Genomic DNA, 17,477 nt, shown 5'->3' on the forward strand with positions numbered 1-17,477 from the left:
TTCTGATAGGGAAATCATTTAATTTCATTTTTAAATAATCTGTAAATAACAAGAACAACATGTACAGTTATCACCGCGAGTACGAGAGAATAGAAAGATCCCAAATGAACAACTCAACTGATGGAGTCTTGTACAGAAACACTTGTTATGTGACTGACTGCTGTAAAAAGTTACTGCCTGGTCCATATAAAGAGGGGGGAAAAGAACATCACGCTCGGTCCAATCACAACTTGAATTATACAGTAACCATGGCAACCTGCTCCATCCCCTAATGAGTCATGCAGCGGGACATCAGTGTGAAGTCACATGATTCCCCAGGAAACAAAAAAGCGACTCTGCTACAAACAATTAAAACAATGACATCAAAACAAACATTATGGCCACATGTAATTAGACATTTAAAAAAAATAATTAAATCAACACACATACAGACGATCATGAGAGTCCAGATGAACTGATGACAGGAGTAAACATGAGCAGCAGAAAATCAAATGTCGAAACACGCAACATGACAAAACGGCAATCAGATCGTTACAATCAACAAAGCGCTCACGATATTATAATCAAAGTCAGCTTGGTTAGATTGTGACTTTTACGAAGTTGACGTGAGCAAAGTCATTTACGAACCCAACAAAGTCACGTAACAAAGTTGCGAAACCAGTTCGCTAATAGATTATGAACATAACTTCATTAGGATGACATTGTAAATTGTTGTTATAATCAACAAAGTTGACTTCGTTAGTTTTACTTCGTAAGCGACTCTTGCAAAGTGAACTAAGTCCTTTACGAACTTGGTGTTACGTAATTTGTGTGCTTGCAAACCACTTTGCCACTGGATTGTAATAAAATGAATTATAAATATAACTTCGTTAGCTCGACTTCGCAAATGACTTTGTTATTACCAACAAAGTTGACTCCAAAAAATCTATTATAAACAAAATAAGGTGAATTCGTAAAAGACTTCGTAAAGTTAAGTTCGTTACAATCGACTTCATTATAATAAAGCTGTCAGTTGCAAGCCCACAACTTCATTGAATAACTAAAATGCATGTTTGTTTTTAAAAAGTCAACTTTGACAAAGTTATTAAAACAGTCATTACGAAGTCAACTTCAACAGTCGTTTACGAACTTCTTGTTGCGTAGCTAAGTTGTGTGCTTGCAAACCACTTTGCCACTTGATTAAAATATACTGAATTATGAACGTAACAATCAACAAAGTTGACTCTCAAAATAATCTATTTGAGACAAAATAAAGTTACTTCGTAAAGTCAACTTCGTTACATCGACTTCATTATAATAAAGTTGTCTATGTCGCAAGTGCACAACTTCGTTAAATAACTGAAATGCATTCCATTTTTTAAAAGTCAACTTCGACAAAGTCATTACGAACTTGAATACAAATTTACGAACCCAACAAAGTCAAGTAACAAAGTATTGAAACCACTTCGCTAATAGATTATGAACATAACTTCATTAGGATGACTTCGTAAATTGTTGTTATAATCAACAAAGTTGACTTCGTTAGTTTGACTTCGTAAGCGACTTTTGCAAAGTGAGCTAAGTCATTTACAAACTTGGTGTTACGTAACGTGTGCTTGCAAACCACTTTGCCACTGGATTGTAACGAAGTGAATTATGAACGTAACTTCGTTAGTTCGACTTCGCAAATGACTTCGATATTACTAACAAAGTTGACTTTCAAAAAAATCCATTATAAACATTATTTTTTCATCAACATTATTATTTTTTTTTGTCAACTTCGTTACATCGACTTCATTATAATAAATTTGTCTATGTCAGAAGCGCAGAATTTCATTAAATAAGTAAAATGCAGACTGAAAAAAAAGTCAACTTTGAAAAAGTAATTTACAAATTTGTTGCGTAACTGTTGTTTTCTTGCAAACTGCTTCGCCACTTGATTATGAACGTAACAATCAACAAATTTGACTAAAAATAAATAATTACAAAACAAAAGGACTCTGTAAAGTCAAATTCATTACGCCATCTTTATATATTATAATAAAATTGTCTATGTCACAAACGCACAACTTCGTTAAATATCTACAAGTCGTAAAATGACTTTTAATGCTGTTTACGTCACTTTTCGATGACAATGATGCTAATAGCAAGTTAGCAGTTGTATTGTAGTGTAAATAACTTGTGTAACAATGGTTACCATCGTAACCAGGGTAATCACGTGAACTTTGTCACGTCAACTTCGTAACCGGCTAGCTGTGTTAGCAGTGTAGCTTTGTTGATTATCGCCGTTTTGTCACATTACGTCGTTTGCTCTTGTGTAGACGAGGTTTAGACGCACACCCTATGAAATCATGACAAATCAAAACATTAGTGGAGATGAATATAAAATGATTTGCAGTTGCGAAAAATCCACTGAATGAACCTGCTGCATTTAGAAAGTAAATATTATTCTAGTCTATATGACGGCATTCGTGCACACAAACACAATCACTCACACATTCACATTCACACACACACACACACAATCCGTTTGTTCAGATTGCTGTGAATATGAGTGGGGTCTTCTTTATTATTATTATTATTATTATTATTATTATTATTATCATCATAGGAAGCTAATCACAATAGGACAAACACCGTAACGCTCAGGAGGGAGATCTCGTTTGGTTTAAGTTGCTATTTACATAATCCAGTTGAAAAACACTGTGAAAAAACATGAGTAAAAACATGCTAAAAACAACCAAAAGAATGATAAAATATGTAAATTTACATATGTATAATCAACCGACACGTTTATAAATCGTTATGATTTAGGCCAAAAACATCTACATACGCGACAAAAAAAATAAAACAAAATAATCTAAGTGGAAAAAAAATCTTTGTCTCTCCCCAATATGAACAGCGTTCAGAACCACCACTGGACGACAGCAGGAGATCTGCACGATATTCGTCACATCTCCGCTGTTTTTATTTGCGCAACGATCTGCGGGTCCGACAGAGATCGATCAACGTTTGTCATCTGACACTGTATTGCGATCAAATATTCCTCTAAACACTGACAAGGTTCGTGGACTGATGTTTCTAAAACTCGACGCAATGAGAATGCAGTTGCCATGACAACCCACTGATGTCGTTGACACAACGCTGTCGTCACGGCGACTTGGAGGAAACATATAAAACCTTCACCTGGACACGTTAAACTCTTTCCGACGGATTTGTGCGCTTTCTGTTAAAACGACAGATTTCGTAATGTTATGTGATTAGCGCAAACCTAGATGATGTCACATTCGTAGGAACGACGGCAGCACCAGGTTATAGACAACTTTGTAAAGGACTTTGTCAAAGTCAACTTCGTTAAATCGACTTAATAAAGTCGCAAACGTACAACTTTGTTAAACAACTAAAAGTTGACTTCGTAAGTGACTGTTAATGTCAACAAAGCCGTTTACGTCACTTTTCTGATGATGTCAAATCCATAGGAACAACGCCAGCATCAGGTCTCGCTAACAGGCTAATGATGCTAAAACAGTTAAAATCGGTGAATTCTCCCAGTGAATGTTCAGAGAGCATGTGGAACGTTGGAAAAACGTTAAAACAAGATGGCAGCGTAAAATGGACCGCCGTGAATCACGTGACCACAGAGCGCTGGTTCTGACAAATGCTGTGGGCGTCGGTTGAGGTTTGATCAAGTCTCCTAGCAAAAACACGCAGAACGCGTCATGTGACACGTCCGGACTTCATGATGAACCGTAAAAAAGCACATTCAAGTAAAAACAAAAATAAACAATGTAAATGATGTGAATTAGTTTATAAGAATAGAAGGAGGGGCGGATGCTTGTTTGTTTAGAATGAAATCAAGAGCGCCTAAAATACAGTTGATCACATGATGCGGTTCCTCCAATCAGACGCCAGCTCCGCCTCCTCAGCTCCGCCGGGTCCGTGAGTGCTGGATCAGCCACTGTAGTGTGATGTCTGAAACGCACAACACGCTCATTAACATATGACCCACCCACATTTATTCAGTACTCAGCAACTTGACCCGTCCAGATAAACTATGAGCAGCCAATCACAGAGCTCGCGGACATCTTAAAGGTACAGTTGCACAAACAGCCTGTTAAAAGGGATCTTACAGTTCAATTTCTATGAGATTTCAATCAACTTTACAGTCATTTGTGATTAACAGAATAAAAAAAAAAAACTCTTATTGGATTAGTTGGATATATAGTACATCCTACTTTCAATATTTCAATTATTTTTCCATGCCCTGAATTTACGTTTTGAAACAGTTTTCACTTTCTCTGACCCTCAGCAGGGTCTTACTGTCAAAAAAAAATCGATCGATATCTGGTGTGAAACGGTATTTTAGCGCAGTAATCTTACCGATGTTGTCCTTCTCCTTACAGGAGATGGAGTAACAGCAGATCTCTCTGTCCTGGATGGCCGACAGGTTCCTGTAGATCAGACGCACATTAGAATTATCAGAATATATCTGACCGCATTCAAATCGCTCGAGATGGATCGTGTGAAAACAATGCTTGCTTAGTTGGGGACACTTGACTTGACATTTGATATTCAACAGTGCTTTGATCTGCCTGCATTAACACTATTCTTTAAGAGCTGCTGTGCAGCCAAATAATGTACCAGTTATCAATGTAAAGCTGCTTTGACACAATCTACATTGTAAAAAGCGCTATATAAATAAAGGTGACTTGACTTGACTTGACAATGCATCTAAAATGAACTTTCATTTCATATAGAATATTTTGATGTTACATTAATAATCACAAGATAAAAGCCTCACAGGCACTTTAAAACTTCATCTTCTCCTGTTTCTTCACTTTTCATCAATAAATGCTTATTTCTTGTAGTTTTAAATATGTTAAAAATATAAATATAACTATATTTTATAACTGAGGGAAAGACAATATTCCACATCCTTTTAATAACTGGTAATTATGAAACGAAATTATGAAATCCTGTTAGCAAATTTTGAAACTTATCTGATGTGATTTCGCTATTTTCTAGCAATAAATACTGAAAATTAAATACAAAAAATTATCTTTAAATTTTTTTATTTTTAAATACATTAAAAATATAAATACATATATTTTATAACTGAGGGAAATACAATATTCCGGACACCGAATTATTTGTCAGTGCTTTTAAAAAATCAGTAAAAATGAATGAAATTTGTAATTTTTGCAATTTTGTAATTTTATTAAAAACGTTTAAAAAATTAAACCGTTAAAAATCTTACTAAACTTATCTGACGTGATTTTGCTTAAAATAAAGAATTAAATAATTTTTTAAAAATATTTTTCAAAGATGATTCAAAGTTATATATACGATTAAAACGCTGATGTGATTTCACTATTTTCTAGCAATAAATACTGAAAATTAAATACAATTTTTAAAAATTTTAAAAGATGATTTCTTGTATTTTTAAATATATTAAAAATATAAATATTTATATTTTATAACTGAGGGAAAGAGACATTATTCATACTGTCAGGGCTTTTAAAAATTGGTAAAAATGAATAAATAAATAAATAAATAAATAAATAAATGAAATTTGGAATTTTGCAACCCTGTTCGCAAATTTTGAAACTTATCTTAATAAAACACTGATGTGATTTTGCATAAATTTAATAATTTTTTAAAAATATTTTTTATATTTATATTTATATTTAATTTAATATATTTATATATACACATATCTGAGGGAAAGACAAAATGTCATATTCTGAATTATTTGTCAGTGCTTTTAAAAATTGTTAAACCAACAAAAATATGAAATTTGGAATTTTATCAGTTCTGTTAAGTTTGAAATATCTCTGATTAAAATTTAAAACAACAATGTGATTTTGCTCTTTTCTAGCAATAACTAAATTTTTATATTTTTCTTGTATTTTTAAATACTTTATATATTTGTCAATTATCAGTCAATGCTTTTAAAAATCGGCAAACAACATAAAAGAATATGATATTTTCAATGCAGTTAGCAAAGTCTGAAACTTTTGTGATAAAAACAAATTATATGATTTTGCTATTTTCTAGCAATAAAATGTTATATTTTCTAAAAGATTATTTCTTATATTTTTACATACAAAAAAAATATAAACATTTTATAACGGAAAGACAATATTCCGCATGCTGAATTATTTGTCGATTCTCTTAAAAAGCTTTAAACAGCAACAAAAACTGCTGGTTAGCATCACATCTACTGTAAGTGTTGTTTACATTTTGCACAAGTGCGATCGGATCTGATCACATGACGGAGGTGTAAAGAAATCTTCAGATGTGAACTCACATTCTCTCGATGAGCTCCTTCTCGTCCAGAGCTCCGGGAAGATCTCGCTTATTGCCCAAAACCAGAACCTGCGGGCAGACGGACACGTTCACGATCACGTAAACACTAAAACATCCACAACACATGATCCGAATCTCTCTGGCGACTCACTGGGATTCCCTGCAGCTGCGGTTTGTCTAACAGGTTGTGCAGCTCGTTCTTCGACGCCTCGATCTTCTCCGGATCCGCCGCATCCACCATGTACCTGCAGCGACACAGGAGATCGGTAACGGACACATGACATCACGAGGGTGTTCGGGGGATATACTCACACTATAGCGCTGACGCCGCGGCAGTATCGCTCCCACATGCTCCGGAAGCGCGGCTGACCGCCGATGTCCCACAACTGCAACACAAAATCACACAACAAATAACATTATATACCCTAATTATTACACAATTGTATTCATTAAACAAAGCACTCTTTTATTTGAATTGCTTTGTTCCTCTTTTGAAAACAAGCATCTGCTAAATGTGTAAATGTAAAAAGAAATATGCCATTTTTATAATAAAAATATGTGTGATGTTTTGTCATGTTATTATTGGATGTGATGACGGACTGACCTTGATGGTGACGTTTCCCTTGGTGATCTTGCGCATGTTGAAGCCGACCGTAGGGATCATGTCCTCGCTGAACTGACCCGACTGTGGGGCGAGAGAGAGATTCACACAGGATGTGATGTCACTGAAATCTGACTCATCTGTGAGGACTCGCAGTCAAGCAGCGGGTGCTGATGTGATTTACAGCCCTAAACGCCTGAATTTATGCGCCGACGACCTTCTTGAGAGTGTGTGTGTCTCAAACACGTGAAAATGCTGATTGGACAGAATGCCAGATGCTGATTGGTTGAGAAACTGGGACAGCTGATCAACACTTTTTTTGATTGACAGCTGTGAAGTCCATCTGATTGCTGTGAGATCTTGTCCAGATTCAATAGTTCTGATGAGGTTTAATCTGATACACTGTTTCAAATCGGTTGATACTGTATCTGATACAAAGTGTCTGATCCGATACATTGTGTCTGATGATCTGTGTCAGCCAAATGAAGATATGCAATATGATACACTGTGTCTGATAGTGCCGTATCTGATTTAATGATGCTGAATTAGAAACATTGTTTCTGATCTGATGCACAAAATGTACCCGATTATACAATATCGAATTAAAACATTTGGTCTGCGCTACATTGTGTCTGATGATGTCATATCTGATCCAATAATGCCGTATCTTCTATATTATGCCTTATGTCGTTGAATCTGATCTGTTGTTTCCGATCTGATGATGCTGTATGTATGCTGTATTGTGTCTGATCTGAAACATTGTATCTAATGAGGATAAATACAATACATTGTGTCTGATTCAATCTGATGATGTGCTATGATACATCATATCTAATGATGCTGAATCTGATACATTGTGTCTGATTTATTGTATCTGATAACACTGCATCTGCTATATAGTGTCTGATCTGGTTATTCTGCATGTGATACATTGTATCTAGTGATGTTGTATCTAAAACACGGTATCTAACAAGGATAAATATGAAACATTGTGTCTGATTTGATCTGATAATGCACTATGTGATACATCAGATCTGATGATGCTGTATGTGACACATTGTGATCTGACAATTCTGTATTTGATACATTGATTCTAGTGATTTTTATCTGATCTAATATTGCTGAATCGGACAGTTCTCCTATATTATGTCTGATCTATTGTTTCTGTTCTGACACATTGTATCCGATGATGCTGCATCTGTTACATTGTGTCTGATGTTGTTGTGTCTTCTATAATGTGTTGAATGTTAAATCTGATCTATTGTGTCTGATGATCAGATGATGCACACAATGTACTTGATCAAAGTATCTGACACATTATATCTAGTAATGATGCTTTATCCAACACATATTGTCTGATCTGATTATTCTGTATGTGATACATTGTATCTATTGCATTGCCGTATCTTCCACATTGTGTCTGATGATGTCATATCTGATCCGATGATGCTTCTATATTGTGCCTGAAGTCGTTGTATCTGATCTACGGTGTCTGATCTGAAACATTGTATCTAACGAGAATGAATATGACACATTGTGTCTGATTTGATCTGATGATGCGCTGTGTGATGCATCGTATCTAATAATCTAATGATGTTGTTTTATCTTCTATATTATGTCTGATGTTGTATCTGATCTACCGTATCTTTTATGTTTTTGATGACGCTGCATCTGCTACATTGTGTCTGATCTGAACATTCTGCATTTGATACATTAATTCTAGTGATTTTTATCTGATCTAATGTTGCTGAATCGGACAGTTCTCCAATATTATATCTGATGTTGTGTCTGATCTACTGTATCTGATCTGACACATTGTATCCGATGATGCTGCATCTGCTACATCGCGTCTGTTGTTGTGTCTTCTGTATTGAGTTGAATGTTAAATCTGATCTATTGTGTCTGATGATGCACACAATGTACTTGATTACACAGTATCTGACACATTATGTCTAATAATGACGCTTTATCCAACACATATTATTCTGTATATGATACATTGTATCTGATCTATTGCACTGCCGTATCTTCTACATTGTGTCTGCTGTGATGTTTCTGTGTCTGACACATCATCATCATATCTGCCCTGACGACGCTGAATCTGACACATTGTGCTGATGTTGTGTCCGATCTCTCTGTAATCGGGAGCGCAGCGTCAGTCACGCGACCCGTTACTCGACCGAGGCCTGTAATAAAACGAGAGGCAGGAAAGGCTTCATTACCGCAATCACGTTGACGAATGTGGTTTTCCCCGAGTACTGCAGGCCGACGAGCGTCAGCTCCATCTCCTCCTTCCAGAACAAGGCCTTGAACCAGTCCAGCAGCTTGTTGAATAACGCGATCATGGTGCGGGTTCGGCTGCGGGGCTCGTGCTGTCGTGGTCCGGATCTGCTGCTCACGGCTCGTCCTTCCTCATTGGGTGGGGTTTCACATCCACGCACAGCTGATCCAAACAATGCGGGACACGGGCATGCGCGCTCTCGCTCCTCGCAGCGCGCGCGCCCCCTGCTGGAGAGATGCCGGTGACGTCATCGTTTGTTTTTAATTCAGATGTCAAATAACACGGTTAAAATATAGCATTATTATAAACTCAGAGCACAAAATATGATCTATAAATAATTTTAAAATAGACCGGATGCCTTCCAGTAACTAGATTAGATAAACATGAACTATATTGAAAAATTAACATTCTCCAATAATTATTTCTTTAGATAAATATAAAACACTTACAATTAATGGATGAAAATCTCTCTCTCAAGAAAAAAGCAATGCTGTATGACAAGTTTAGTGTGTGTATGATGCCTGCTACAAAATATATTCAATAATTAATTATACATGCATTGTATAACTGAAATATGTATATAGGCCTATAAAAATATGAAAAACAAAATAAATCATAAAATACATAAAATGGTATTTGTTGAAATTGATACAATAAACAGCATAATGTAACATATTTTAACATAAAATATAGTAATAATAATAAATACTTCGCTTCTACATAATAAATCATCACATACATTTTGTTTATATGTACAAATAAAATGTGAATTTTATTGAAATTATGAATTTGAGCCAAAATATTATCTCTGTCTATTAATTCCTGCCGTGCTGTAAGTGCTTTTTAGAGTTTGATAAAAATCTGCTGTTTTGAGTTAATATTTAGTCAGGTCAAGGTTTGGTAAGTTTAAGGAGTTATTTAAACCTCTATTTGAACATTTACAGCGGCACGTTCGCCTGTTTTTATCCCCAAAAATACAATATATATATATATATATATATATTTGAGTGAATAAACTATAAAATATTTTATCGTTCATTTTATCGCTTATTTAATCAAAATGAACGAAAATGTCGCGAATGAACGCATTGCTAACGCGATGAGCGTGTTGAATCCGCTGTTGTGAACACGCAGATGAGTGACGTGCGCGGCTCAGGCAGCGCGAGCAGTGTTAGCGTGAACGTGCGAGTGAAATAACTCGCAAAACTGCTGAAAATCATCGTCAAATCAACAATAAACCGACAGTAAGATGATCATTTGTGTTTATAGAGGAGTGTTTGTGCGGATAGCGGAAGATAAAGACTGTAGTTGAGGGAGTTAGCGCGCTCGCTGCTAATAAATATGAGGAAGATTGTCATATGTTTGTCTGATTATGAGGGTTTGACGTGTTTTTGACATTATATTTTACAGGGTTCGTCAGTCATGAAGGCAAACGCTTTCTCCCGTGATTTAGGATAAAAAGAACATCTGTCAAACAACACACACACACTTAAACATACATTACAGGACTCATAACACACACACACACACATCTCACCTGTCGATCAAACACCTGATTGTGCTGCTGCTGCTGCTGCTGATGAAGATGATGATGAAGACGCGGCTCTGACTGAACGCGACACTCGCTCGGGATCATGGGCTCGTCTCTCAGTGAACCCTGCATCTACGATAAGCTGTCGGAGAGCATCGAGATCCTGCGGCAGTCCGGATATCGCTACGGGATGTCCGAGAGAGAGATCGAGAAGTTCATCAAACAGGTTCTGGAGACGAACGAGCCCCGCCGGGAGCCGCCGCAGTTCCCCGTGCTGAGGGCCGCCGTCAAGGTATACTTTTTATATTATAAGAATATAATAAAACAGAAAATAATCTTTATTATGGGCCATTCTACAGAATAGGTGCAATCTGCTGTCCCACAACCAAAAAAACACATTTAAAAAGCATTTAATTATTAAAATATTAGATGTTTACTAAGATCCTTCTATTATCTATTGAATCCCACAATAATATTTAAAATATCAGTAAGCTTAATATATATAAAATCATCATTTATTGGGTACTTTCAATTGGGAGCTGGCTGTCCCGAACCCTAACCCCTAAATTTCAACTTGTGAAAATAAAATTGATATAATTTTTGCATTTTTTTTTTTTCCATTGTTGTTTTTAAAAATATATTTTTAAAGTTAAAAAAAAAAAAAAAAAATATATATATATATATATATATATATATATATTGTTTAAATCATGAAACTTTCATGTCACTACCGAAACAGTGTGTGTTTGAGTCCATTGTCTAAGACTGATTTTAACACACTTCTACATTTCTGATCAGGAAATATTCCTGTGTCTCTCCCTCTCATCCCTCTCTTTCACAGTAGATAGGTCCATCATTCTGAGTTAAATGTGTTCAGAAGTCTGAAAATCTGTGTGGAACTTTAAGGAATGTCATTAACACACACTTTTTCCTGCAATTAAGCAAACTTTTTAGGGTGTTATTCCATAAAATTAAGTGTTTATATGTGTACAACTGTTCAGAACTGTGCTAGCTAATCATGTGATGATTAGCATCTTTGAGCGACTCAAAAGTGTCTAAAATTGTCACCACCGAAACTTCACCACGTTTCGGTTGTGACTGTTTCGGTAGTGACAAAAGGGAACACATAATCATTTATTTGGGGGAAATAAACAAATTTTTAGTACAGTTATGCAAATCATTAGTATTTTAATATGTTTTAGTATGTGAGTTAAATCCTGTCATGTGATGTGGTCACTACCAACACATTACTGTCACTACCGTAAATGTGCAGTCACGACCGACACATGGGATGTTTTGTCAAAAATAAAGTATATTGAATGATCAACTAAGATGTTATTATAGTGTTTGGTTCAATGTTTATTCAAACTAATGAATCCTTCACTTTGAAATCAGTTTGATAAACTTTATGACTTTTACAAAGAAAGATTGAATTCAAAATACAACAAATCTCATAAATTACACTTAAATATTGTTAAAATTGTTATTGATTTACTTGTAACAACTTTTTTTTTAAAAATAGCAAAAAATATATATATATATTTACAAGGTAGATGTAAACAAAATCTTAATAGATCAATGTAACCCTTCTTATTAAATTATTATTGTGTTTCGGTAGTGACAAATTTGGGGAGAGGAAAAATATTCCAAAACTTTCTGAAAATACAACATGAGAATTAACTGCACAATTACTAGAAATGTGTATATTGGATATTATACAATTTGCATACATACAAAATTTGTGGAAAAAGACATTTTTTTTCAAGACGTTCCCAACTTTGAACCAGTTCTGTAGAATGACCCATGTATAGATTGGCCACACAAGTTTTCATACCAATACCAGTGTTGTGATCTGTGTGTGTTCAGTTTGTGGTGGCGGTGGGTGTCCTGCTGGTGGCAGTGCTGGTGTTCTCGTCTTCTCTGGGCTCTCTGAGCACCACGGGACACAACAGCTCATCTCCTCTCAGTCACGTGCGTCTGCTGTCGCTGCCCATCGCCAAGAAATACAACCTACAAGGTGAGACACGTTCAGACACACCCGCAGCGCACTCGTGCCTACATGTGCATCTGAATACGCGTGTGTGTGTTTGTGGCAGGTTTTCACCAGCGGTGGGCGGCCGGCTCCCTGCAGACAGCTCCGGTGAACTGCTCCGCCTGCGCAGACGTGACGGAGGTGCTGAAACTCACTGATGGACTGAGAGCGTCTGCAGGGAAACTCAGACAGACGCAGCCGCTGCTGCTCAAGGTACACACACACTTTCTCACTCGCACACATATTTTGCATGGCTATATGGAAAGCGATATCTCTGATTCAGCTTCCTCTCGGCGTTGATAAATCCTCATCATGAACATAGAGGCCCTATCATACACCCGGCGCGACACAAGTGTTTTTTGCTAGTTTCAGTCCGACGGTTTAAAATAGCGATTTCAGGATAATTTCGATTAATTGTGCAGCCCTACTCAATACCAAGTATGCCAACATGGTAATATAAAATTATTTATTGAACAATAATAGCCATTATAAACTTTGTATTTAATATGTATTATTAAATAAATCGTAAGTTGAATTTTGGATACCTTATATCTGTAATTTGAGTAAATAAAGAACAAATCCTTAAGCAGTATTTTTTGTGCAAACAATATAATTAAAATGCTTTACGTTTAACTTCTCTGCTCTCAAGTTCTTGGTCTTTGTTTATGTTCCCCACAGTTACTGCAGGTGCTGCACTTTATTTGTACCATTTGGTTTTATTAGTATATTCTTACTTATATGTTTATCTGTTTTTAGAAATTAAAAGATAATAAAGATATTGTTTGATAAGTGAGTTCTCTGATTGTAGTCCTTGAAAACCAAAAAAAAATAGTGCTTGAAAAGTCCTGGAATTTAATTTTACAGTATCTGTTTCAGGGTGGAGCGTCTCTGTCTCGCCGTGTGTCTCAGCTGGAGCAGTTCTCCTCGTCTGACTCGCTCTCACCGACTCCTGCCAACTTCACTCTGCTCTGGTAATGACATCACATCCTTCACACACCGAATGCTCACGTTCCTGTCAGCATTTGCATCTGCTGTGTCCGTGTGTGTGTCGTCCTCACCCTGTGTTTCTCTCTGTCAGGAGTTTTTCATCCAGTCCCAGAGAGACGGTTCTCCGGTGGTTGTTTCCTGACGCTGAGCTCTGCCCCCTGCTGGACAACACGGGCACCACACTGCAGCGCTGCCAGCTGGGCACCGGCACCGACCCGCACCACACGGTCAGTCAGCAGCGCTCGCTCCGTCAGCCGTCACCAATGCTTGTGCGTGATACACTGCGTTACATTGTGTTGTGTTGTTGCAGAGAGTGCAGGTGTTGGGTTGGCTGGTGGTCGCTGACGGTTCTCCAGCTGTTCGTGTTCTTCCCGTCCAGCGATGCCAAAACCACTGCCGCTCCTTCAGCCTGTGGCTGGAGCCGGGAGATATGGGTAAGACGATCACATGACCTGACAAGCCCCAGGCCAAGGAGCAGCGTCTCCATGACGTGTGTTTGTTGGTGTGTCCGCAGTGTTCGCCGACCCGCGCTACTGGCTGATGGAGCTGCTTCCGTCCGGAGCGCAGAGCGTGCGGTGTGACGGTCCGGTGCTCTGAGACCATGTGACTGTGTCGGACACGCTCCTGAGAGGCTCCAGAGCTTCTCTTCACCCTGAGGCCATCAGCGCTGAGGAGAACGCCGGTTTCAGACCGCTCAGAGTTCAGACGCTGCTCCGGTCCAGACGTCGGATATCAGGACGCCACCTGACCCTCGGATTGTGTTGAGGAAATGACATCAGTTTAGGTCTTTATTTCTCTTCATTTAGTGGTATTTCAGTTCCAGTGATGTTTTCTGACGCCGTCCGTCTGGATGAACCTCACGGCGGTCAGGAACATGTTCGCTCATATTTCATTTTGTTTTGTTTAAAGAAAATCAAGCCAATTTTAGGACTTTTTGACATTATTTTCATGACGATTGACACTTTTTATCCTCAAATTACTGAGATGCAAAATAAAAAAAAAAAAAATTCTCATTACCGTAATGCAAACATAATGTATTAAGTATTTTTACATCATGGTAATATTTGTTGTACTGAATTTAATTGATTTTAAAAAATTACAATATTTTTTTCATATTAGGGTAATGAGAATATTTTTCCATAATATCGTTAATACAATTTTTTTCATGACGGTAATGAGAACGAGAATTTTTTTGTTGGGTGTATTACGGTAATGAGCACAAGATTTTTTTTTTGATGAGAATATTGTTCCGTATGACATAGTTTTCTTGTATGACGGTAATGAGAATGAGTATATATTTTTCATTATGGTAATGAGAACGAGAATATTTTTTTCTGTATTATGATGCAAACGATCTTTTTTGTGCATTACGGTGATGAGAATGAGAATATTTGTGTATTGTTGTGGTAATAAAAATGAGAATATTTTTCAGTATTGTAGTGTAAGTGATGAGGAGAATATATTTTTTGTTACGGTAATGAAAACAAATATTTTTGCATTACAGTAATGTGAATTTGTGGAAACAGTGTTTTATTGTCATGAAAATAACGTCACGATGCAGATTCTGAACTCTCTCTGAAGCCTCTGCAGATCAGCCAATCAAAGCACTTTAAATGTTTGTCATCATCTGATGTCACATCCTGATGGCGCTCTCGTAGAGTGTTGCGTCTGACACGCCGCTGTTGTTGGGTGGAGTCGTTGCCGCTCCACCAATCAGAGATGACTGAATGTGATGACATCATCACAGCGCGTGTCGATGGTTCATCGTAGCTGATGTTTTTTGTCCTCCAGAGTTTAATCATTGTAAATAATGAGAATAAGATGAAGAGTATGTGATTTACTAATATGATTCAGAGATTTATGTTGATTGTGATTTTAATGCAGGATTTACACAGTAAACAAAAGCTGCTGTTCGTAACCTGCTGCGTGTGCCTTCAGTGTTTGTTGTGACAGTTGAATCATGGGATTATTTTTTTCAGAATGATACTAACTTTATAATGTCTAAGGCCAGTGTGGAATATAAAGAAAGTGTTTAAATACTACAAAACAGCTGAACATTAGAATAATTCTTTATATTATTATTATTATTATTAACTATATAGTTTATTATTTATTTATTGTTTTTAACTATATATATATGCATAATATAAAAAAAAAAAAAAGTACATATAAAGAAGGTATAATAAAAAAAATAAAAAAAACATTTGTCAGAAATTACTTTGAAGCAACAGTATTAACTTTAGAATTTTTGGGGGGCATTGATGGATTATTATTTGGATAGACAGCCTGATTTTAATCTCCAAAACTTTTTTTTTTTTTTTTTTTTTGCTGTTTAAATTTGCTCAGTGAAAGTTGGCGGTGGACATTTCCCCCATGTGATATTACAGTATTATTACATTCTTCCGGTTCCGGTGTATGGAGAGCAGAAACGCAAAGAAGCCGGAAGTCAGGCACGAGGATCCGATGTGATTCTCTTTGAGGACAGCAGGGGGCGCGCTGTGGCTCAAACAGACTTCAACCTTCTTATTTCATCTGTTATTTATACCATTTCAAAAGATCATGTGCTAAATAATTAGGACTGAAAACTTACCTTTTGTAGTATAATATATATATACATATATATGTATAACATAGCGTGTCTTTAAATTAAGCATTTAAAAACTGATTGTGCTGTATGAAATACTGACGGGCAGCGCCGCCTGCTGGAGGACTGATGTACTGCGTCCACCGCTGGTGATCGCGCGGGCAGCGTTGCCGTGTGTCGCGGTGCATGTCGGGCCGCTGGCGGTGGTGAGTATCCCAGCCTGCGCTGCTGCTGCTCCAGAGAGAATGATGGGATAGTGGAGGACACAGCAGCGCTGCAGACACACACACAGACATTATTTACGTTATTCTGGCGCTCTAACCGTCTATATGTGTGTTTACGCGCGTGTATGAGTAAATGTAAATGTGTGTAACACGAGGCCTGCGGCGGTGCGCGTGTCCGTGTTCAACTGGACTGTAAAGACACTTACAAAAGTACTGCGGTAATACCATACGGTACAGAGATGGACGTTTGATATCACAGTGCCGAATTATCACCATATTCATATTCAAGTTTATTTACATGGTGCTCCAGGGCTCCTCAAACATACTACGGTATTACCATGGTACAAGACAGTTCTTTTTAGTGTTTCGTGCAGCAGCACAAATATGGTTCTTTCAACATATTTTGGCAGTCAACTTGACGGTATGTTGCTTAGCAACAACAACAATGCATGCTTGAGTTATTACAATCGACTAAGGTTGCTAAGCAACAGCAAAAATGTGCGGTAAACGCGGCGAATTCACGTGACCAAATTGAAGGCTTGCGAACTCTGCGCGAGGAACTTCCGATTGCGAAAATTCGCTTAACTATCGGATAAGATCAAAACTTCATCTGAATCTGACTGAATAATGACACTATTGCTGCTTCACAGCTGACTTTTTTGGACTAATTTTGCAACATCGACACTGTTACTGAACTGAACTGGATCAACACAAGCTGAGTAATGATGCTATTGTATGGAAGCTTGTTTCCGCCACAGAATAAAAAGTTAATTGAGACTTTTTATCTCACAATTCTGACTTTTTTCCTCAGAATTGTGATATAAACTTGCATTTGCAAGCTAAAAAGTCACAATTACCATTTTTATTATTCCGTGGCGGAAACAAGTTGCTTAGCTGAAATTCAGCTGCTGAATCGAACAGTTCTGTCCACACCACTTCAAAAGATGTA

The 17,477-nt window shown here is 37.0% G+C and overlaps 3 protein-coding genes and 1 long non-coding RNA gene across 5 annotated transcripts in view; 2 read left to right on the forward strand and 2 right to left on the reverse strand.

Moving 5' to 3' along the window:
• arl8a (ADP-ribosylation factor-like 8A) lies at positions 1 to 10,876 on the reverse strand. The gene is made up of 8 exons (XM_051908259.1): positions 10,708 to 10,876; positions 9,112 to 9,397; positions 6,893 to 6,973; positions 6,601 to 6,674; positions 6,440 to 6,533; positions 6,290 to 6,357; positions 4,360 to 4,430; positions 1 to 3,951 (listed from the first exon to the last, which is right to left on the reverse strand). Exons 2-8 carry the CDS (start codon positions 9,232 to 9,234, stop codon positions 3,902 to 3,904), a joined length of 561 nt encoding a protein of 186 aa, XP_051764219.1. The 5' UTR covers positions 9,235 to 9,397; positions 10,708 to 10,876; the 3' UTR covers positions 1 to 3,901.
• Positions 10,752 to 15,638, forward strand: c10h6orf89 (chromosome 10 C6orf89 homolog). The gene is made up of 7 exons (XM_051908255.1): positions 10,752 to 10,993; positions 12,568 to 12,718; positions 12,798 to 12,946; positions 13,610 to 13,704; positions 13,812 to 13,947; positions 14,031 to 14,154; positions 14,235 to 15,638. Exons 1-7 carry the CDS (start codon positions 10,805 to 10,807, stop codon positions 14,315 to 14,317), a joined length of 927 nt encoding a protein of 308 aa, XP_051764215.1. The 5' UTR covers positions 10,752 to 10,804; the 3' UTR covers positions 14,318 to 15,638.
• The window catches only part of LOC127520290 (uncharacterized), a 24,972-nt gene continuing 22,668 nt past the window's right edge, over positions 15,174 to 17,477 (reverse strand). The window contains exon 4 of the long non-coding RNA XR_007932083.1: positions 15,174 to 16,578. This is a non-coding gene — a long non-coding RNA (uncharacterized LOC127520290). The remainder of the gene's footprint in view (positions 16,579 to 17,477) is intronic.
• Positions 16,399 to 17,477, forward strand: part of znf76 (zinc finger protein 76) — a 6,862-nt gene continuing 5,783 nt past the window's right edge. Inside the window, exon 1 of one of the 2 annotated variants that reach the window (XM_051908242.1) lies at positions 16,399 to 16,510. In XM_051908242.1, coding sequence (XP_051764202.1) covers positions 16,491 to 16,510 — 20 coding nt within the window. In that variant the 5' untranslated portion in view covers positions 16,399 to 16,490. The remainder of the gene's footprint in view (positions 16,511 to 17,477) is intronic. The other variant, XM_051908241.1, reaches the window with a different exon arrangement.

Source organism: Ctenopharyngodon idella, chromosome 10 (genome assembly GCF_019924925.1).
Source record: "Ctenopharyngodon idella isolate HZGC_01 chromosome 10, HZGC01, whole genome shotgun sequence".
Taxonomy (NCBI): Eukaryota; Metazoa; Chordata; class Actinopteri; order Cypriniformes; family Xenocyprididae; genus Ctenopharyngodon; species Ctenopharyngodon idella.

Bases quoted from the DNA above. Each gene is read 5' to 3' on its own strand.
- c10h6orf89 (XM_051908255.1), top strand. From the start codon at position 10,805: ATGGGCTCGTCTCTCAGTGAACCCTGCATCTACGATAAGCTGTCGGAG. The intron at 12,719-12,797 runs GTGAGACACGTT...TGTTTGTGGCAG, and splicing joins CAAGAAATACAACCTACAAG to GTTTTCACCAGCGGTGGGCG. The intron at 14,155-14,234 runs GTAAGACGATCA...GTGTGTCCGCAG, and splicing joins GCTGGAGCCGGGAGATATGG to TGTTCGCCGACCCGCGCTAC.
- arl8a (XM_051908259.1), bottom strand. From the start codon at position 9,234: ATGATCGCGTTATTCAACAAGCTGCTGGACTGGTTCAAGGCCTTGTTC. The intron at 6,675-6,892 runs GTCAGTCCGTCA...TTTGTGTTGCAG, and splicing joins AGGGAAACGTCACCATCAAG to TTGTGGGACATCGGCGGTCA. The intron at 4,431-6,289 runs GTGAGTTCACAT...TCTGATCTACAG, and splicing joins AAGGAGCTCATCGAGAGAAT to GAACCTGTCGGCCATCCAGG.